We start from the raw sequence: 22,463 nt of genomic DNA on the forward strand, positions 1-22,463 counted from the left end.
GCAATGCAGGGCACACTATCTTTTTCCCCCTTCCTGCCCCTTAAATCCTGGCTTTGTGTCCCGGAGAACTTGCTTCCTGCTCAGCCTAATTGCGGTGGAATCTACTGACATGAGTAATTACTGTTTTGCAAGGATTTCGCTGGCTTTACTAATTGATTCCATATTCTCTGACTTGACAGTTTCTTTATTGGAGAATGCAAAATATGCTTTCTTTCTTTCGCTCTGCTGCTGACAGCACTCCTTCCTTCCTTCCTTCATCTCTCTGATTCCCTTCCTTTCTTCCTCTTCTCTTTCTTCTTTCCTTCCTTCCTTCCTGTCTCCTTTTTTCTCTTTCTCCCTTCCTCCCTCTCTCTTGGTCACCCTTTCTTCCCTTCCTTCCTTCCTTCCTTCCTTCCTTCCTTCCTTCTTTCATCTCTCAGACTCCCTTCCTTTCTTACCCTCCCCTTCCTTCCTCCCTCTCTTCATCTCTCTGACTCCTTTCCTTTCTTCCCCCCTTCCTTCCTTCCTTCCTTCCTTCTTTCCTTCCTTCCTCTCTGTCTCCTTCCTTTCCTTCCTTCCTTCATCTCTGCCACCCTCCCTCTCTCTCGGTCACCGTTCCTTTCTTCTCCTTCTTCCTCCCTCCCTTCCTTCATCTCTCTCTGTCTCCCTCCCTCCCTCCCTCCCTCCCTCTCAATCACCATTCCTTTCTTCCCCTTCTTCCTCCCTTCCTTCATCTCTTTCTGTCTCCCTCCCTCCCTCTCTCTCTGTCTCTCTTCCTTTTTCTCCCCTTCTCCTTCCTTTCTTCCCTTCCTCCCTCCCTCCCTTACCTCCACTCTCTCCATCTCCTTCCTTCCTTCTCTTTTGTTCCCTTCATCTTCTCTCCATATTATACCCCCCCAAAAAAATTTTTGCACCGCCAGAGAATGCTTTAAGAGCCTTGTCCTAAAATGTTCCCTTATTTGGTGTTCAGCGTACAAAGATGTCCCTCTGGTCTTGGTGGGTTGAGAGCCTGAATGGCCGATTAGACAGGTGACAACCTCTAGATGAGGCCGTCGCTAAATGAGGAGTACCTGCAGTCCGATTCTCTGGGGCTTCGCGCCAGCTGGCAGCCATGTCAGATGGAGCACCCATCTCCCAAAGCAGTCCATCTTCATACCGCCATAAGAATTTCTCGCTTCCCTTTCCAAAGCACGGATGAAGCTCATGGCTCAGAGCTGCGTAATTAGCAAAAGCGCAAAGACAGTAGAAGAGGCTGCCAAGGCCAAATTTTCACTATTCTGCACATCTGGTTGTGTCGTCATGTGCTGGTGCGCAAGCTGCCGTGCTTTTATTGCCACCCAGTAGAGATGGGAGAGGGGGGGGGGAGAAAAAGACCCCTGCAGGAATCCCAGGCTGCCAATTACAAAAACACAGGAAGGAAAAAAAGCTGTCTCGCCCACAGGCAGCCTTGTGCCAGAATACATGATGCGCCAGCAATTAAGCCGTATCTCCTATACACGTGTGTGTGTGTGTGTGTCCACATGGGCGTGTACCACATGCATGTATCAAGGCGTGCCCCCGCCCCTACCTTCCCAGCTAGATGGAATGGGTGATGTGAATTTTAATACTGTATTTTTATTTTTTATTTCTATTTTTTACATTTTAAATGTTTCTTGTCTGTTGTGAGCCGCCCAGAGTCCCTATGGGAGTGGGCAGCATACAAATTCTAATAAACTTGAAACTTGAAACTGGGGAGCTTGCTTATTTATTTATGTGTATTTATTTTGGGGAAATTGATTATAGCCGCCTACTCACTCACGGCGACTCTAGGCGGCTTATAGAAAATACAAACAAAATGTGGAAGGAATAAAACTAAATAATAATAATAATAATAATAATAATAATAATAATAATAAAAACTCCGCCGTTGCCGGTCCCAAGCCCGGATGAGAAAGGAGGAGGGTTGGGGTCAGGTTGGCATCTGGTCCCGTAAAAAAAACCCCGCCAACCCATACAATATGGTGAAAAAAACAAATAAGAATTCCATACCGCATCGGTCGTCGCGCGGGTTAACAAGGGCCGTGGCGGATGTTGGGGTCCCTGGACATCCGTCGACAAGTGGGCTACAAGTGGACCAGCCAACAAAACGACAAAAATACGTTACGACGTCCTAGGCCCCTGGATGGGGCCTGACTAGTAACCAATGCCAAATCCGGCGAAACAACTGACCGCTGTGATACAATGGTATAATAATAAAGAAATCGTGTGTTGTCTCAATTATAATTGGAACCCTTGGAGCAATACCCAAAGGGCTACCTCGCTATTTGGAAATTTTAAATTTATCAGACTTGATTATTCTGATTCTACAAAAAACCACCCTATTTGGAACAGCTTATATCCTCCGACACTACCTTAACAGTTCCTAGGTCCTTGGTTAGGACTCGAGCTGTTGAGCTACCAACCAGCCCCAAAGGCTGTGAATCTCACCAAAGATTAATCACGCAATAATAATAATAATATTAATCATCATCATCATCATCATCATCATCATCATCTTGTGGGACTTCAGAATCCAGACTGACAGGCACTTGGCCCACAACACACCTGACATAACAAATAGTTCAAAAGAAAAAAGTATGGTTCATTGACATTGCAATACCTGGAGATGCACGAATTGAAGATAAACAGCAAGAAAAAATCACAAAATACCGGGACTTGCAAATTGAAGTTGAGCGACCGTGGAAAAAGAATTTGTGTGTTCTCCCAATTGTAATTGGAGCCCTTGGAGCAATACCTAAAAAACTACCTCGCTATTTGGAAAATTTAAATTTATCAGACTTGAACATTCTGATTCTACAAAAAACCACCCTATTTGGAACAGCTTATATCCTCCAACGTTACCTTAACAGTTCCTAGGTCCTTGGTTAGAACTCGAGCTGTTGAGCTACCAACTAGCCCCAAAGGCTGTGACTCTCACCAAAGATTAAATAATAATATTATAATAATAACCACCAAAGAATTGGATTTGAAAATACAAAAGAACCAAAGAGGCAAGAAGAGGAAGCCTAAATGGAAAATTCGGTTGGAATTGAAGATCAAAAAATTTCGTGGAGACTTGAGCAACTTGAAGAACCTAAGGCAAGGTCAGCTAAAGGACAAGCAGGTCAGAAGCAGCCTGGAAGTAAGATACGATTCGGGGAATAAGGAGATTGTGGTAGTAATTGAAGAGCTGAAGCAGAGGGTTGTTACCGTTGCTGAAAAGATTAAAAGGTATGAAAACCAAGTAACTAAGTTCAAGGAAAACTCACAGTTCAGAGCAAATCAGCACCAGTTTTATAAAAGCTTAGAAAGTGGAGACGGAGTAACAACAAATGAAAAGCCTGATAAAGAGAAAGTTCTGAAATTCTGGAAGAATTTGTGGGAAAACAACAACAGAAATGCAAGATGGATCAAACAGATTGAGGATTCTATTAAAGTGCATAAAATGGAAGATGTGAAAATAAGAAAAGAAATGGTGCAAAGACAGTCAAGAAAAGTGAAGAATTGGAGTGTCCCTGGACCAGACGAGTTACATGGCTTCTGGTTAAAGGCACTTACAAGTGTGCACAAAAGATTGGCAGCCCAAATGAACCAGATCTTAAAAACACCTGAAAATGATGAATGGATGACAACTGGAAGGACATTTTTGATTCAAAAAGATAAAGAAAAAGGAAAGGACCCTGGAAACTATAGTGCAATCACCTGTTTGCCAACATACAAGCTCCTTACTGGTATCATTGCAAACCAAATTTATGGATACTTGGAAAGAAATAACTTGCTTCCTGTAGAACAGAAAGGATGTTGCAAAAATTCAAGAGGAACAAAGGACCAACTGCTGATTGACAAACTAATCCTAAAGAATTCAAAGAAAAGACGAACCAACCTGTTCCTAACTTGGATAGACTATAAGAAAGCGTTTGATTCAGTTCCCCATAGCTGGATCAAGAAATGCCTGAAAATCTTTGGCATCAGCAACAACATACAAAAATTCATGGAAACTTCAATGAACCTCTGGAAAACGAAGCTTATAGCTAATGAAGAAGAACTGGGTGAAGTTGTATTTAAATGAGGCATTTTCCAGGGCGATTCCCTTTTACCCCTACTTTTTATACTCTCGATGCTACTACTGACAATCATTTTGAAGAAGATGAACTGTGGATACAAACTTGCAAAGAAAGGACTGAAAATTTCGCACTTGGTGTACATGGATGACTTGAAGCTGTTTGGTAAAACAAAAGCTGAACCGAATTTATTAATTGAAAGCACAAAAGAATTTAGCCAAGACATTGGTATGCAGTTTGGAATTGACAAATTTGTAACAATGGCAACCAAAGCAGGCAAGGTCATAGAAGATGATGGAATAGAACTTGAGAATGAAGAAATGATAAAGGCAGTAAAACCAGAAGAAGGCTACAAGTACTTGGGGATTTTAGAGGCCTCTGACTTAATGCATAATAGAGTCAAGGAATTAACTTCAGCCAAGTACATTCGACGAATTCGCAAGATATTAAAGTTCAAATTGAATGGAGGAAACATCATAAAAGCCATAAATACCTGGGCTATACCTGTGATTCAATACTCTGCAGGAATAATTGACTGGACCCAGTTGGAGTTGGACAATTTGGACAGAAAAACAAGGAAGCTTATGACAGTGAATCATGCTTTGCACCCTAAAAGTGATATTGACCGATTATATCTACCAAGAGCAGAGTGTGGTCGAGCACTCCTACAAGTAAAGCAGACTGTGGAAGAAGAAAAACACAGCTTGAATGATTACATCCAGAAAAGTGAAGAACCAATGATTGAGGAAGAAAATAAAGGAGGCCGTTTAAAGACAACTAAGTCAAAAGCTGAATATAAGAAAGAAGTAATTGAGAAGCGAGCTGAAAATTGGAAAAACAAAGCTATGCATAGCCAATACTTGAAAAGTATTGAAGGCAAAGCTAATCAAAAGCTAACTTGGATCTGATTAAGATCAGGAGCACTGAAAAAAGAAACAGAAGGCTTTATTTTGGCAGCTCAAGAACAAGCCTTAGCCACAAACTGCATGAAGGCAAAAATTCAACATGTTACCACCAACAACAAACATCGCCTCTGTAATGAGAAAGACGAGACAGTTGACCACTTGATCAGTGGATGCAGCAAAATTTCACAAACTGACTACCTACAACGCCATGACCGCGTTGCTAAGATCATTCACTGGAAATTGTGCCAAAAATTTTGATTTTAGTACAGCAAAAACCACTGGGAACATCAGGTTCAGAAGGTTTTAGAGAATGAGAAAGTCAAGATCTTGTGGGACTTCAGAATTCAGACTGACAGGCACTTGGCCCACAACACACCTGACATAACAATAGTTGAAAAGAAAAAAATATGGTTCATTGACGTTGCAATACCTGGAGATGCACGAATTGAAGATAAGCAGCAAGAAAAAATCACAAAGTACCGGGACTTGCAAATTGAAGTTGAGTGACTGTGGAAAAAGAAGTCGTGTATTATCCTAATTGTAATTGGAGCCCTTGGAGCGATACCTAAAGGGCTACCTTGCTATTTGGAAATTTTAAATTTATCAGACTTGAATATTCTGATTCTACAAAAAACCACCCTACTTGGAACAGCTTATATCCTCCGACGTTACCTTAACAGTTCCTAGGTCCTTGGTTAGGACTCGAGCTGTTGAGCTACCAGCAAGCCCCAAAGACTGTGAATCTCACCAAAGATTAACCACATATAACAACAACAACAACAACAACAACAACAATAATAATAAAGCTCCATCCCTCGGCGACAACACACACACATATATCAGCCATCTAAAATAATAATAATAATAAAATGATAGCACATCCCACCCCTTGGCAGCAATACACATTCATATCAGCTATGTAAAATTAAAAATAGTAAAATAATAATAAAATAATGACACTCTTCTCCCCCCCACCCCCACGGCCCGGGCGACAACACACAGTCATACCTGCCATTTAATGGGCTCCATCCCGCTCTGGGGTCCCCAGACCCCCCTGGCAGAACCTCGTCTTCAGGCCCTTCCAAAAGAGTGTGAGAATGGGGGCTAGCCTTAATTTCCGGAGGGAATGGTTGTTGTTGTTTTTTTTTTTTTAGATAAACAGAGTTGGAAGGGACCTCAGAATAGAATAGAATAGAATAACAGAGTTGGAAGGGATCTTGGAGGTCATCTAGTCCAAACCCCTGCCCAAGCAGGAGACCCTACAACATTCCTGACAGATGGCAGTCCAGTCTCTTCTTTAAAGCTTCCCGGGATGAAACCCCCACAACTTCCGAAGATAACTTCTGTTCCATGGGTCAATTGTTCTCCCTGTCAGAAAATTCCTCCTTGTTTTTAGATTGAATCTATCCTTGATCAATTTCCATCCATTGTTCTTTGTCTGAACTTCGGGGGCTTTGGAAAACAGTTTGACCCCCTTCCTTTCTGTGGCAGCCCCTCAAATATTGGAAGACTGCTCTCCTGTCTCCCTTGGTCCTTCTCTTCTCTAGACTAGCCAGGCCCAGTTCCTGCAACCGTTCATCATATGTTTGAGCCTCCATTCCACTAATCATCCTGGTTGCTCTTCTCTGCACTTTTTCTAGTGTCTCAACATCTTTTTTATAGTGTGGTGACCAAAACTGGATGCAGTACTCTAGGTGTGGCCTTACTAAGGTTTTATAGAGTGGTATTAGTACCTCCCTTGATCTTGATTGCATCCTTCTGTTAATGCAATTTAGGATTGCATTGGCTTTTTTAGCTGCCGCCAAAAATATCCCGAGGGAGGGAGTCACCACAGAGGGTCCCTCCAGATGAATCTCTTTAGGGTCCCTCCAGATGAATCTCTTTAGGGGATGGGAACTGCAACATTCCTTGCCTCCCCGCTCTAGTGGGTCAGGTAGATGTGTGACCGGCCAGACACGGTCCCTCACATAACTTGGTCCCAAGCCATGAAGGGCTTTAAAGGTGACTACCAGCACCTTGAAGGGAACGCAGTGGCTCATTGGCTAAGATGCTGAGCTTGTCGATCAGAAAGGTCGGCAGTTCTGTGGTTCGAATCCCTAGTGCCGCATAACGGAGGGAGCTCCCATGACTTGTCCCAGCTTCTGCCAACCTAGCAGTTCGAAAGCACGTAAAAAATGCAAGTAGAAAAAATAGGAACCATCTTTGTTGGGAAGGGAACAGCGTTCTGTAGGCCTTCGGCATTGATTCATGCTGGCCACATGACCATGGAGACGACTTTGGACAGCGCTGGCTCTTCGGCTTTGAAACGGAGATGAACACTGCCACCTAGAGTCAGGAACAACTAGCACACCTGTAGGGGGGGAAGCTTTACCTTTACCACCACTTTGAATTGCTCTCTGCTTTCTAGCTTCTTGGGGTGTCTAGATGGAGAGACGGGGGGTGGGTGCTCTGGGACTTTTTACCCCTAATGGGCACACACCCCAATGCGTGCAAAGCCAACTTCTTAAGGAGATCACATCCTCAAAGGAACCTCCTTTGGGAAACTGAGGCTGGATTTTTTTCTTTCCCAGATGTTGAGTGTCTGATGGGGAGGAGGTGGGGGGTGGGGGGGAAAGAACTTCGGAGAAGTTAACATTTGCAAAGGGTAATTGAGTTTGGATTTGCCCATTAGATGGGAAATGAGAAATTGGATAACATCCCATTAAAATGGGGAGTTAATGAATTTCTCTGCCCGTCCTTCTGAGAGGCAGCCCTGCAGCCCTCTTAGACACAGCCAGGACTCATTTCCAAGAGGAAATTGTGCTGGACTCAGAGAGCGGGCATCCTGGCAGGGGATAGGCTGGCAAAGGGCACAGTCCTTCTCCTTTCCCCAGGAGTTTGATCCTCACAATCACACTGCAGGGTAGAACTAATCAAGGGAGGCACCAAGTTTGCTTGCCTTCTTCTTCCTTCCTTCTCTTCCCTCCCTCCTTCCCTCCCTCCCTCCTTCCCTCCCTCCCTCCCCTCTCCCCCCCTCCCTTCCTCCCACCTGGCTTAGCAGTTTCCTCCTGTTGCTGCTTCTCCTTCACTCTGCAACCCTTCTAGCACTGATGATGTCACCTAGTTGGGTAATGAAAATCTGCAAGAAAATTACCAAGCTTAGAGAGTACCAAAGACCCCACAGTCATTTTCCTCCACCCCCTCCTCCTCTTTCTCCTCCTTCTCCTCTCCCTTCCTCCTCCTCATTTTCCTCCTCTTACTCCTGCCAATTACCTCCTCGAGACCTATCAGATCTCACAGATTAGGCCTCCTCCGAGTGCCATCTGCCAGCCAGTGCCGGCTGGCCACTACGCAGAGGAGAGCCTTTTCAGTAGCAGCTCCGACCCTTTGGAACGATCTCCCCGTGGAGATTCGTACCCTCACCACCCTTCAGACCTTCCGCGCAGCCCTCAAGAACTGGCTATCCCGTCAGGCCTGGGGGTAAAGATTTGATTCGCCCCCACCCGAATGCTGAATGAATGTTGTTATTCTTTTTAATTACGTGCTATGTTATATGTTACTGTATGTATCCCCCTCCCATATAAGTTGTTAGCCGCCCTGAGTCCCCTCAGGGAAAAGGGCGGCCTATAAATAAACTTATTCTATTCTATTCTATTCTATTCTCTTCCCTCTTCCTGCCTTCTCCTTTTCCGCCTTCTTTTCCTCCTCCTCTTCCTTCTCCTCCTTTTCCTCCTCCTCTTCCTTCTCCTCCTTTTCCTCCTCCTCCTTTTCCTCCTCTTCCTTCCTACTCCTCATTTTCCTCCTCCTCCTTTTCCTCCTCCTTTCCCCCCTCCTTCTTCTCCTCCTTCCTCCTCCTTTTCCCCCTCCTTCTCATTCTTCCTCCTCTTCCTTTTCCTCCTCCTCCCTCTTCCTTCCTTCTCCTCCTTTTCCCCCTCCTTCTCCTCCTCCTCCTCCTCCTCCTCCTCCTCCTCCTCTTGTGTCTGTATTGTAGCACTAACACAATTTACAGCCAGAGCGATTTTGCTGGCCCAGCACTGAGCACTTAAAAGCCCCTGTAATTGTCCACCGGGTTCCCACAAATTGTCTGAATTACTGTGATGCAGAGCCTGTTTATTACCTTTCTTTTCAAACCAGCATTCAGAGTGTTTGCCTTTGCATTTATTTATTTCAGGGGGGGGGGGGAGGAACAAAGGACAGGGGGGAAGGTGTTTTTACCCACTGCAGGACCAAGGAAGGAAGCAGGCAGGCAGCAATTGCCTAGGTGATGCTGGAGCCCAGCTCTCCATTGCCCGAGTGGCTGCTGATAATTGCAGGCTATCAGGATATGAGAGCGGGCGTTTTAAAATGGTTTGGATAAAGGGTTTACACACCTTCTTGTGGCTTTTCCTAACTGATCTGGCAACCCAGTGGCTTACATTCACACAACAGGCTTGACTTGATTATGGAATTAAGTGGTTTTCTTCCATTTGCATGTTTCTCCACACAAGTCACGTTTTGTGAAAAGGTTCATCCATAGGGAACCCAGTCTAATCTTAACCAAGACTTGTTGTTAGCTGTGAAGTCGTGTCTGATCCATCGCGACCGCATGGACAACCTTCCTTCAGGCCTTCCCATCCTCCGGAGTCCATTGAAGCTCATGCAGGCTGCTTCGGTGACTCCATCCAGCCACCTCCTTCTCCGTCGTCCCTTTCTTCTTTTGCCCTCCACCTGTCAGCATTCCAAATATCATCCAGAATTAAATCAGAGTCCAAGGCATAGCTTTCATCCAAGTTCCAATTTAATAAGAGAGACATGTTGGTACAAAGTGTGGAAACCCGAATCTGAAAGCTTTGTGGGTTTCCCACCCAGTTCAAAGTTCAAGACCTTGCCCCCAGACCCACAAGTCCATCCCATGGTCCAATCTTCCTTTCCACCCATCTAGTTCTGGTCAGATGCAGACAAAGGATGACCTTGGGCTTCTAGAAAGGAATGTTTTATTTTGAAACAACACATTCTACAATTCTACTCCTTACTATTCCCCCTCCCAATTGCCCCACTATTGAAACAGAGTAAAATAATAGAGAGAGTGTGGCAGGCCAAAGATCCTAAAAGGAATATGACGGCAGGCCTGACACCATCTTTCCCAGCATCAGGCTCTTCTCCAGGGAGTCCTCCTTCCTTCTCATGAGGTGGCCAAAGTCTTAGAGTTTCCTCTTCAGGATCTGGCCTTCTAGAGAGCAGTCAGGGTTGGTCTCCTCCAGGACTGACCGGTTGGATCACCTTGCAGTCCAATGGACTCAGTGCAGGAGTCTTCTTCTCTAGCACCAGAGTTCAAAGGCCTCCATTCTTTGGCGCTCAGCCTTCCTTATGGTCCAACCTTCACAGCCATCCATTGCAACTGGGAAAACCATCGCCTTGATTAGAGACACTTTTGTTGGCAGGGTGATGTCTCTGCTTTTCACTATGCTTTTTAATATGCTGTCTAGAAACAACACTAGCATCTTGTATGTCTGAATCTGCTTGGTCTTTATCTGGCTTGGTTCACTTCATTGGTCGTAAATGTTGGAGTGAAGATTTGAATTTTGTCCTAATTCATCAACTTGCATTTATGGGTTGCATGCACCAGGCCATGTTCTAAGCAGGTTTGGTTGACTAAGCCACAGTAGCTTGGCTTCACAGATAACCAATGTAGCCTCATCCTTAGTCTTCGATGTATGATCATAATGGAGCCTACGTCAGCCATAGTGTTCATAAAGCAAGTCATCATGTCATCCTATGGAAACATCTGCCTTTTTCTTGGATGTTCGTAACATGGAGAACCATCAAGGTATGGTGAAACTCAAATGGAGATATCTCAACCAACCAGGGCCCCGGGGAGAATTTTCCATTCTCCTTCTGTGACCTTCCATGATACCAGATGGGATCTACAGATCAGAAGAGAGGATGCACCTTCTCCATGGAGGTATACTCCATGAAGAGTTCCTCTCCATGCACAGAATGGGGTAGGATCCATTCCTCCCATATTTTGCTGCATCAAACTGTAGGTAGGAACAAGGTATCACGACATCACCTCTGTTGTGGCCTGTTGGCCACCAGCTCCTCCAGCACCCAAATCAGAGGAGGAGGTGTGAAAGTCAGAGTCAACATCAAGGCAACCTGGGACCTCCGAGGGGGAAGAGAGAATGGAGCTGGCAGAGAGAGAGACACAGGCGGAGCCTGGGCTGTCCATCAGCCCTCAGATGGAGTCAACAGCCCCCAGGTCTGGAGGTGGCTGATGAGGAAGAGGAGGAACAGTTGGGTCCAGTGCCTGATGCACAGATGCATAGACGGCAGAGGAGAGGAGAGCAGTGGAAATCTATGGGCCAGTCCTTGGGACAGAAGAGCCACCGCTGCTAGTGAAGCCCCACTCTAGTTCTGGGGATAAAAGACAGGGGGCGGAGATTAATAGATGTGGCAGAAGAGAGGAGAACAGTGGAAATCTATGAGCCGGTCCTTGGGACGGAAGAGCCACTGCTGCTAGCGATGCCCCACTCTAGCTCCGGATAAAAGGCAGGACAACTATACATCTCCCTGTTAGCCTGCGGTAAGAGAGAAACCTTTTGCTGCCAGCGCTCCTAATCAAGGAATCTTTGAGTTCACTTCAGAGGGTTTGTCCTCTTTGGGGAGCTGCCTCTGCTGCAGATATTTAGGTCAGATAAATCTCCAACCTTGTTGGTGTGTTCAGCGAATTTGGGCTGGTCAGCAAAACAGGTTTGGCTTGAAAAGTGCTAAATTTGTAAAACAGATTGGAATCTCCTCCCCGTTCTTATTTTGGCGACGCTCGCGTCCTCTCAAGAGCTCCCTTTCCAGATTCTTCTCAAGAAACAGAATCTTGGCTGTCAGCTGTAAAAAAAGAGCATGCAATATTTATCCTGAATTGCAAAGATGCTTACTCATTTTTTTCCCCAACCTAAGCAATTGCTGGTAAGCTAAAAGAAGCCCGAAGTCTACGTTGGAAGACAGAAAAAGCTACGAAACATCTGTTGTTGTTGTTAGTTGCGAAGTTGTGTCCGACCCATTGCAACCCCATGGACAACGTTCCTCCGGGCCTTCCTGTCCTCTACCATCCTCTAGAGTCCATTTAAGCTCATGCCGACTGCTTCAGTGACTCCATCCAGCCACCTCCTTCTCTGCCGTCCCCTTCTTCTCTTGCCTTCCATCATTCCCAGCAAGAGGCTCTTCTCCAGGGAGACCTTCTTCCTTCTCATCAGGTGGCCAAAACATTTGAGTTTCCTCTTCAGGATCTGGCCTTCTAAAGAGCAGTCAGGGTTGGTCTCCTCCAGGACTGACCAGTTGGATGGCCTTGCAGTCCAAGGGACTCAATGCAGGAGTCTTCTTCTCCAGCACCAGAGTTCAAAGGCCTCCATTCTTTGGTGCTCAGCCTTCCTTATGGTCCAACTTTCACAGCCATCCATTGCAATTGGGACATCTGTGTTTCTCCTAAACATCTGTGGTTCCCCCTTAAAAACCTCAACACATTTTCTTGGTCTCCTTCTTTGCTTGTTCCTTAACTTTTATTTGTTGTTTTGACTTACAGCCCAGCACTGGGCTGGGGAGATAAAGGATCTGTCCCAGTGGCAGTATTTAGACAGACGCTTGTCAAGGATCCATTGGGATTGTCTGTATGGGTTTTGGCTGAACACACTTCAGGATTGGCTGAGTAAGCTGTTCTTAAGTCCAGCTGAAAGTGGGTGATAACTCTGTTGGTCAGCAAAGGGAGGCTGTCTGGAAAGCAGCTTTTCTTCATAGTCCTTCAGAAATGTTAAAAAGGGGAAGCTTTACGTAGGGATGGAAACCAGGTGTCGGAAGGGGTCAACAGATGGTCCAAGGAGTCTTCCACGGATCTCTGTTCTGTTTCTGTAGAACCTTCAGGAGATCAAGTGAATAAAATTAGAATAGAATAGAGCTGGAAGGGACTTTGGAGGACTTCTAGTCCAGGTCCCTGCTCAAGCAGGAGTACCAGTGGTGGGTTTCAAAAAAAATTTCGAACCTACTCTGTGGGTGTGGCCTCCTTTGTGGGAGTGGCTTGCCGGCCATGTGACCTGGTGGGAGTGGCTTGCCGGCCATGTGTTTTCTCTCTCTCTCTCTCTCTCTTTCTCCTTCCTTTTGTCTCTCTGTCCCTTTTTTCTTTTTTTCTTTCATTTCTCTCTCACTTTTTCTTACTTTTTATTTCTTTCTTTCTTCCTTTCTTTCCCTTTCTCTCTCTCTGTGTGAGTCTGTGTGTGTGTGTGTGTGTGTGTGTGTGTGTGTGTGTGTGTTTTTGCCTCTCTCCCTCCCTCCCTCTCTCTGTGTCTTTCTATGTCAGTGGTAGGTTTCAAAAATTTTTGGAACCTCTTCTGTAGGTGTGGCCTGCTTTCCGGGTCCACTGGTGGAACTGGTGGAACCTCTTCTAACCGGTTTGGTAGATTTGACAAACCGGTTCCACCGAATAGGTACGAACTGGTAGGAACCCACCTCTGAGGAGTACTTATGCCATCTCAGACAAGTGACTGTCCAGTCTCCTCTTAAAAACCTCCAGTGATGGAGCGCTCACGATTTTTGGAGGCAACCTCTGTTCCACTGGTTAATTGTCCTCACTGTTAGGAAGTTTCTCCTTAATTCTAGGTTGGTTCTCTCCTTGATCAATTTCCAACCATTGTTTCTTGTCTGGTGCTTTGGAGAATAATTTGACCTTTGGAGAATAATTTGAGATGCTATTGGTCCTTGGTTCAAGGTCTTTGGGCCAAGCTCCTTGTCCTGAAAGTAGGCGAAGAAGCAATGGATGGAAACTAACCAAGGAGAGATCCAACCGAGAACTAAGGAAAAATTTCCTGACAGCGAGAACAAAAGCCATGGGGAAGTGAGCACAATGGACTAGTTTGGGGGGCAAGAACATTTGACAAGATAACATGGTATTGACATGGTAGGACAGGAAGCAATGGGTGGAAACTAATCAAGGAGAGAAGCAACTTAGAACTAAGGGGAAATTTCCTGACAGTTAGAACAATTAATCAATGGAACAGCTTGTCTCCAGAAGTTGTCAATGATCCAAAACTGGAGATTGGACAGCCATTGGTCTGAAATGATATATAGTCTTCTGCATGAGCCAGGGGGGTTGGACTAGAAGACCTCCAAGGTCCCTGCCGACTCTGCTATTCTGTTATCCTTCATCTCCTTGGTCACTTCCTCATGTAAGCAGGCAGGTGAGCAAACAGTACATCAAGGTGGCCACGATGGAGCAGATGGTAGTCCTATCAAAAAAAAACCAAGTTGCTCTTGAACCACTCAACTTCCTTCTCCACCCCTTATGAATAGCTGATTCTCAGCCGCCGTTCTGGGCTGGATCGAAGCAACTCACACCTACCTCTCTTCTCCTTTCAGCTTTCTCCTTGCTCCAGATGGTGTGAAGGCCGAGAGGAGATAGAGAGGGTGGGAGGGAGGGAGCCAACTGGGTGAGGAGGACCATTAATGGGTTTTGAAAGACCTGGGAGGCGAATTTCAAGCCTCACCAAAAGGAGCGATAAAAACCAACCACTGGGTCCCACCACGAGATTCCCTCTCCAAATCTGGCCGCCTTGTTCGCCCTCATTTCCTTCTCTCCCCAGCTCCCCAGCTTCATCTGGCGGATAAATTGGCCACCCTCGGAGCCGCCTGGATCAACCCCACGTACTTAAATCAGATACACTGGCTGATTTGTATCCCAGGGAAGCAATGACCGAGCAATCGCCAGCTGTGCTCAACTCCAAGGATCAGAGCGGAGAATGCTGAGAAACTTGGCATGGCCCGGATGTGTGACGGCATATCAGGTGCTCCTGGGCCGCCTTGCTCCTCGGGAGAAGCACAGCTGTTCGGGTCCCTTGGCCCCCTGCCCCACGTGAGGGGGATGGGGGTTCCAAGAGATACAGGCTGGCTGGCTCTGGATTCCCCTGTTGGTTTTGGCACCCCAAGAGGAGGGATGTACTACAGTATGAAAGAAATTGTGATTATAAGTCGAGGATTAGGGAGGGAGGGAGGAACGAATATGGGAGGGAGGGAGAAAGAAAGATGGAAGGAAGGAGAAATAAGGAAGCCAATGAGGAGGGGAGGGAGATGGGAGGAAGGAAGGAGAAATAAGAAAAACAAGGAGGGAGGGAGGGAAGAAGAACGGGAGGAAGGAATATGGGAGAGAGGGAGGGAGGAAGGAAGATGGAAGGAAGGAGAAATAAGGAAGCCAATGGGGGAGGGAGATGGAAGGAAGGAGAAATAAGAAAAACAAGGAGGGAAGGAGAGAGGGAAGGAGAATGGGAGGAAGGAAAATGGGAGAGAGGGAGGGAAGAAAAAGGAAGGAAGGAAGGAATATTGGAGGGAGGAATGAAGGAAGATGGAAGGAAGAAAGGAGAAATAAGGAAGACAATGAGGGAGGGAGGGAGGAAAAGGGAAGGAAGGAGAAATAAGAAAGACAAGGAGGAAGGGATGGAGGGAGGAAGGAAAGAAGGAAGGGAGGAAGGAAGGAAGATGGGAGGAAGGGAGGAGAGATGTGATAGATGGAGGAATGTATAAGAAGGAAGGAGGTAGGGAGGGATCAGATTGATAAATTGGAGGATGGAGGAATGAATGGATGGATGGATGGATGGATGAATGAGAAAGAAGGAAGGAAGGAGAGATGGGATTGGTAGATTGGTGGATGGATGGATGGATGGATGGATGGAAAGGAAGGAAGGAAGCTCTTCCCCCCTAAGTGCATCAGAGGAGATATGGATACTCAATCAGAAACTGTTGGCATGATGGAGGCCTTGGAACCCCGTTGCTTTCTTCCCAATCAATCTTCCTCAAGCGGACTCTGATCAGCTCCTGTTTGGGAAAGCATCACAGGCCTTTTTAGACAGACGGGAGTCCGGGAGCCTTAACCTCTGGGCTCCCAAGCTTCACCCCCTCCTCCTCCTCCTCCTCCTCCTCCTCCTCCTCCTCCTCCTCCTCCTCCTCCTCCTCCTCCTCCAGCCCCTGGGGGGGGAGAGAGACGGTCTTTCCGCCTGCCTCTCGCTTTCTCCTCCGTCTGCTTCCCCCCACCCCTCCTTGCAATAATGCAATTACTTACCCTTCTGAGGAGCTGTCACTGTTGGTAAACTCTGGCTGCTAAATAGCATTACACACAGATCTCTCCTTTAAAACCTTCACTAGTTTATTAATAGTTTATTGATCCCTAAGCCCCGTCGCTGGTGAGAAAGAAGCTCCGTTCTGATCTTCCCTCCTCCTCCCTCGCCGTTATCTGAATACTGACTAACCAGGAGGCAGATCGATGGCGGTCAATTCCCAGGAGGTGGGGAGAGAGAGAGAGAGACTTGGGAGAGTGAAGGAGAGAGAGGGAGGGAGGGGGAGAAGGGGAGAGGGAAAGATGAGAGAGAGAGAGAGAAAGGGAGAGATGGGAGAGGGAAGGAGAGAGAGGGAGGGAGAGAGTGTGAAGGGGAGAGGGAGAGATGTCAGAGAGGGAAGGAGAGGGAGAGGGGGAGAGGGAGAGTGGAGGAGAGAGAGATGAGAAAGGGAGGGAGAGGGAGAAGGGGAGATGGAAAGATGAGAGAGAGAAAGAAAGGGAGAAATGGGAGAGGGAAGGAGAGAGAGGGAGGGAGATAGTGTGAAGGGGAGAGGGAGAGATGTCAGAGAGGGAAGGAGAGGGAGAGGGGGAGAGGGGGAGTGGAGGAGAGAGAGATGAGAAAGGGAGGGAGAGGGAGAAGGGGAGATGGAAAGATGAGAGAGAGAAAGAAAGGGAGAAAAGGGAGAGGGAAGGAGAGAGAGGGGGAGAGATTGAAGGGTAGAGGGAGAGATGTCAGAGGGAAGGAGAGGGAGAGTGGGGAAGAGAGAGAGAAGGGGGAGAGAGAGATGAGAAAGGGAGGGAGAGGGAGAAGGGGAGAGGGAAAGATGAGAGAGAGAGAGAGAGAAAAAAGGAGAAAGGGAGAGATGGGAGTGGGAAGGAGAGGGGGGAGAGAGATATGACAGAGAGGGAAGGAGAGGGAGAGTGGGGGAGAGAGAGAGAGAAGGGTGAGAGAGAGATGAGAAAGGGAGGGAGAGGCAGAAGGAGAGAGGGAAAGATGAGAGAGAGAGAGAAAGGGAGATGGGAGATGGAAGGAGAGGGGAGAGAGAGAGAAGGGGAGAGGGGGAGATGACAGAGATGGAAGGAAAAGGAGAGTGGGAGAGAGAGAGAGAAGGGGGAGAAAGAAATGAGAAATGTAGGGAGAGAGGGGGGCCTCTCCCCTCTCAATGTCATATGAAGGTCTGAGAGGGTTTTGGGATGAGGTCATCATCAGGGCCATCTCCCTCCCCAAAACATCTGGACACGTCTCTTTGGGGACTTCACTTGGGCTTCTTAGAAGCTTTTACGTCAATAAGTCGTTTTTTTCAGCACCGTCATAACTTCAGTCAGTAAACGGATAGCAATAGCTAAGCTAAGACTTATATCCCGCTTCACAGTTGCTTTTACAGCCCTCTCTAAGCGGCTTACAGAGTCAGCCTCATTGCCCTCAACAATCTTGGTCCTCATTTGACCCACCTCAGAAGGATGGCAGGCTGAGTCCACCTTAAGCCGGTCGGGATCGAACTGTTGGCAGTGGGGCAGAATTAGCCTGCAATACTGCATTCTAACCACTGGGAGGGAAGGGAGGAAGGAAGGAATAGTACTTAAGAGTTATATACCGCTTCACAGAGCTTTTACAGCCCTCTCTAAGCAGTTGACAGAATCAGCCTCTTGCCCCCAACAATCTGGGTCCTCATTTTACCCATCTCAGAAGGATGGAAGGCTGAGTCAATCTTGAGCCGTCAGGATTGAACTGTTGGCAGTGGGCAGAGTTAGCCTGCAATACTGCATTCTAACCACTGGGAGGGAAGGGAGAAGGAAGGAAGAAGGAAGGGAGGAAGGAAAGAAAGAAAGAAAGAAAAAAGAAAGAAAGGCAACTGCGCTCTAACCACTGCACCGCCGAGGCTCTTCATGGGCCTAAATTGAGGATTATGTGTAGATCCACAGTCTTTGCAGTTCTTGGCTCGATTCTTACCTTCCTTCTCCTCGCTTTTCGTTCCCTGGTTGTCAGTGAAGGCAGGCAGGTAGATTTTCCATGTCTATCCCAAGTTAACCCGTCAGTTTAACTTTTTATTACGTGGATGTTTGCCCGGGGCAGCTAATTCTCTTCCCCAAACCAAGATTTAGCTGCCGAGCTTGTACATTTTAAAAAAAAGATTAGCCTCCTGAGAGTTAATTTCCGAGACCCGCTTTCCTGGCCCCTGCTTTCCACTTCATCAGACGTCGGATCAATTAAAGGGAGATTAAACAGATTGAGGGAATTTATTCTCTCCGTCCCGCAAAGATTTAATTTACCTATCGGCTTCCCTCCTCTGGCGCTTTCTCAGCTGGTGGCCTGAACATGGAATGCTCTACGTGTCACCCAAGGCAGGAAAGTCGCATTTTAGACCCACGGGGGTCTCACTTGTTCGGATCTCAAGGTTCTAGTCCTTGTTTCCCCCTCCCAAATATTCTTCCTTTTTGCTTCTTTCTCCTTATTTATTTAGGTTTTTTTTCTCATTTCTTCCTATTGGTTTTTCTTCGTTCTGCTTAAGCTCACCACAACGAGAACCCCCCCCCCCCAGTTTCATCATTTGGGGGGATGAGAGCCCCCACCTGGCTGTAATTTGAGCTCTCCGTTCACCTGCCCTCAATTTATCCTCTCTGGGACTCCTGTTTTCTAAACTCTGCACAGCAAGCCCACCAGAATTGGTTTCATCTGCCTTCCTTCCTTCCTTCCTTCCCTCCCTTCCTACCTCCCTCCATTCCTACTCTCATCCTTAATTTCTTGCTCAATGTTTTCTTTCTTTCTCTTTCTTTCTTTCTTTCTTTTTCCTTCCTCTCTTTCTTCTTTCTTTCTTATTCTTTCTCCTTCCTTCCTCCCTCTTATCCCTCCATTTCTGCCTCTCATCCTTAATTCCTTGCTCAATGTTCTTTCTTTCTCTCTCTCTCTCTCTTACTTCCTTTCTCTTTCCTTCCTCTCTTTATTTCTTCTCTCTTTCTTATTCTTTCTCCTTCCTTCCTTCATCCCTCTCTCTTATCCCTCCATTTCAGTCTCTCATTCTTGATTCCATGCTCTTTCTTTCTTTCTCTCTCTCTTTCTTTCCTTCCTCTCTTTCTTCTTTCTTTCTTATTCTTTCTCTTTCCTATCTCCCTCCTTCCCTCTTATCCCTCCACTTCTGCCTCTCATCCTTGATTCCTTGCTCAGTGTTCTTTCTTTCTCTTACTTTCTTTCCCTTTCCTTCCTCTCTTTCTTTCTTCTTTCTTTCTTATTCTTTCTCCTTCCTTCCTTCATCCCTCTCTCTTATCCCTCCATTTCAGTCTCTCATTCTTGATTCCTTGCTCAGTGTTCTTTCTTTCTCTCTCTCTTTCTCTTTCCTTCCTCTCTTTCTTCTTTCTTTCTTATTCTTTCTCCTTCCTTCCTTCCTCTTATCCCTCCATTTCTGCCTCTCATCCTTAATTCCTTGCTCAATGTTCTTTCTTTCTTTCTTTCTTTCTTTCTTATTTTTTCTCCTTTCTTCCCTCCCTCCCTCCCTCTTCCTTCCTTTTTTCTTTCTGTCTTGTCTTCCTTAGAGATTCATTTTGAAGTTTCTCTTCCAGGTTGGGCTTTGCAAGCACGGCGGAATTGCTTTGATTTTCTTTTGCTCCTTCTCCCCGGAGTCCTTTCCCGTACCAAACTCCTTCCCCCTTCCTCTTTTAGATCTGTTTTTTTTTGGTGTTGTTAAATCTGCAGTTGTGTCAGTAGATGAATTTCACAGCCCCAGTCGAAAAATGTCAAGGGCCAGAGCAGAGCTGAAGAGAGATTCTTCCAACACTCAATTTAATCCAGCGTGCACAAAAAGATTTTATTATATTTTTTTGATCCTCAGCTCTTTGCCCCGTATTCACCCCTCCTTCTACCTTCCATTCAAAAAAAACCACCGTAGTTCAGGATTTGCCCGACGATCGATATTATTTCTCCACGTTTTCTGGAAGTAAAAATTGCATTTCCAATATCGTCTCAAACAATACGGTGCAGGCTTTCCTTTTCGACGTGGGAGTTGAGAAAAAAAAAATAAGTGAAAAAAAAATCACATGCTTTCTCTGCAGGTTCGGAGGCTCAGAGTGAAAATAATCTATCTGAAGTCTTGCTTAGGTCCAATTGACTGTCTGGAATTAAAACCAAGAATCCTTTTAGGCCAGACGATGAAATAAAATTTGGATTTGTGCAGAAACAGCCCAGTCCCGTCATGGCGAATCTATGGCACGCGGGACACAAGTGGCACACGGAGCTCTATCTACAAGCACGCGAGCTGTCGGCCACCTCAGCTCCACCGCGGATACACGCCCGCCTCCCGCCAGCCAGTCACCTTCTTTTCGGATCTTTGCCGCCTGCGGGAGATGTGCGTGCATCAGGGATGGGTTGCAACTGGCATTACGGCCGGTATGTCGTGCTAATTGGCACACAGGCCAAGTGTGCGCTCCGCACCTGGGCACATTTGTACCTAAAAAGGTCTGCGCATGAGCACAATATTAGAAAAAGAAAACAAATTTGCAATGAAGATTGTTCAGTACTGAAAATCAAGATGGCGCCGCCGAAAATAGAACCGGTTCGGGAGTGTAGCAGGCCGAGTTCCTACCTACCCGGCTGAACCGGTAGGAACCCACCTCTGGTGTGCATGCGCAGGGGATCGGGGGGGTCACATGCATAAATGGGGGCAGGTAAGTCACACCCGCATATACAGGGGGCAGAGGGAGCGCAGGGTCTATTTGGACGCAATTCAACGTGTCGGTTATTACCTTTAAAGCCCTACATGGCTTAGGACCAGCCTATCTGCGAGACCACCTACTGCCATACACCTCCCAACGGCCGATAAGATCCCACAGGGTGGGCTTCCTTCGGATACCGTCAGCCGGACAGTGTCGGCTGGCGGGCCCCCGGAGGAGAGCCTTCTCTGTGGCTGCTCCGACCCTGTGGAATCAGCTACCCCCAGAGGTCCGGACCTTACCCACTCTCATGGCCTTCAGGAAAGCCGTTAAAACCTGGCTGTTCCGGCAGGCCTGGAGCTGTTGACCTTAGTGTTAAGGTCCAGCCCCAATTAGAATGTATGTGTGTTGTGATTTTTAAACTATTTTTTACTTATTTTGTTTTTCTTTTTTCTTCTTTCGTTGTAAGCCGCCCGGAGTCCTCCGGGATTGGGCGGCCTATAAATTTAATAAATGAAATGAAATGAAATTTTTGGTTCCAGGAGGCTTCAGGGAGGCCTGCTGGGCCCAAAACAGGGCACAGGAGTGTGCAGCCCCCCCCCCCGCATGCAGGGGTGGGTTCCGGCAGGCACTACTGCCAGTTCCCTCGTGGGGGGGCTGCGCAAGTGCAATAAAAATTGTTCTGTGCATGCGCAGAAGTGCAAAACAAGATGGCGGCGCCTGTGGCGCCACCCAGAGAACCAGTTTGGGGGCGTGGCAGACCTGGGCCTTTGCCGATTCCAGCCGATAGGAACCCACCACTGCCCCCGCAGCCCATTTTTGGTTCCAGGAGGCTTCAGGGAGGCCTGCTAGGCCCCAAATGGGAGGGCAGGGGGAGTGCAGTGGGATCGTGCGCGTATGCGCAGTGGGTGGGGCAAATTGCATTATGGGTGTGGGCACACGCATGCACGTGATTTTGGCATACGAGGTTAGCCACCCCCTGTCCCAGTCTGTTTACAGTCCTCATCTTACAACCAGAGTTGGCAGCAGAATTTCAGTTCCTGAACAAGGCAATTGCTAAGCAGGTTGTCTCGGCTTTATGTCCTTTTTGTTCCACGGTTGTTACACAAATCACTGCCGCTGTTAAGTGAACCATGCGGTTGTTAAGCGAATCTGGCTGCCCCCTGTTGACTTAGCTGGGAAGGTCACAAGTTGGTGACCCCGGGAACGCTGCAACCATCGTAAACACGAGTCAACAGCCAAGCGCCCAAGTTTTGATCAGGTGACAGAGGGCGATGCCGCTGCAGTCGTAAACGCGAGGACCGCTCGTGAATTTGCTTTTTTCTCAGTGCCTTCAAACGGTCACTAAGTGAACGGTCAGACGTCGAGGACAATAACGGGTTAGGAAAATCGCCATAATGTTCTGCCATCTCATTTTAAATGCAGCCCAGTGTCCTTACATTCTCTGTTTCTCTCTTGTCTTTCCAGGCTTCCCGAAGTCCGGATTTCGGACAATGGACCCTATGAATGTCACGTGGGGATTTACGACCGGGCGACTCGCGAGAAAGTGGTCCTGGCCTCAGGCAACATCTTTCTCAACGTGATGTGTAAGTAAGAAGCACCTTCCCTTTTCACTGACTGCTGGGATTAGCTGGGAATTCATGCTCTAACCCCACATAGTCCGTTTCCTCCCCCCTCCTCCAATATTCCTCCTTTTTGCTTCTTTCTCCTTAATTTTTTTTACCTCTCATTTCTTCCTACTGATTTTTCTTCGTCCTGCTTAAGCTCGCCAAAACAAGAACACCCCCCCCCCCAGTTTCATCATTTGGAGGGATG

At 47.0% G+C, this 22,463-nt stretch overlaps 1 protein-coding gene across 1 annotated transcript in view; it reads left to right on the top strand.

Annotated features, from left to right (window-relative positions):
* IGSF21 (immunoglobin superfamily member 21) overlaps positions 1-22,463 on the top strand; it is an 80,080-nt gene that overhangs the window by 12,639 nt on the left and 44,978 nt on the right. The window contains exon 4 of the mRNA XM_032232209.1: positions 22,116-22,234. Within this exon, the coding sequence (XP_032088100.1) occupies positions 22,116-22,234 (119 nt within the window). The remainder of the gene's footprint in view (positions 1-22,115; positions 22,235-22,463) is intronic.

The sequence above is a fragment of the Thamnophis elegans genome, chromosome 15, assembly GCF_009769535.1.
Source record: "Thamnophis elegans isolate rThaEle1 chromosome 15, rThaEle1.pri, whole genome shotgun sequence".
Classification (NCBI taxonomy): Eukaryota; Metazoa; Chordata; class Lepidosauria; order Squamata; family Colubridae; genus Thamnophis; species Thamnophis elegans.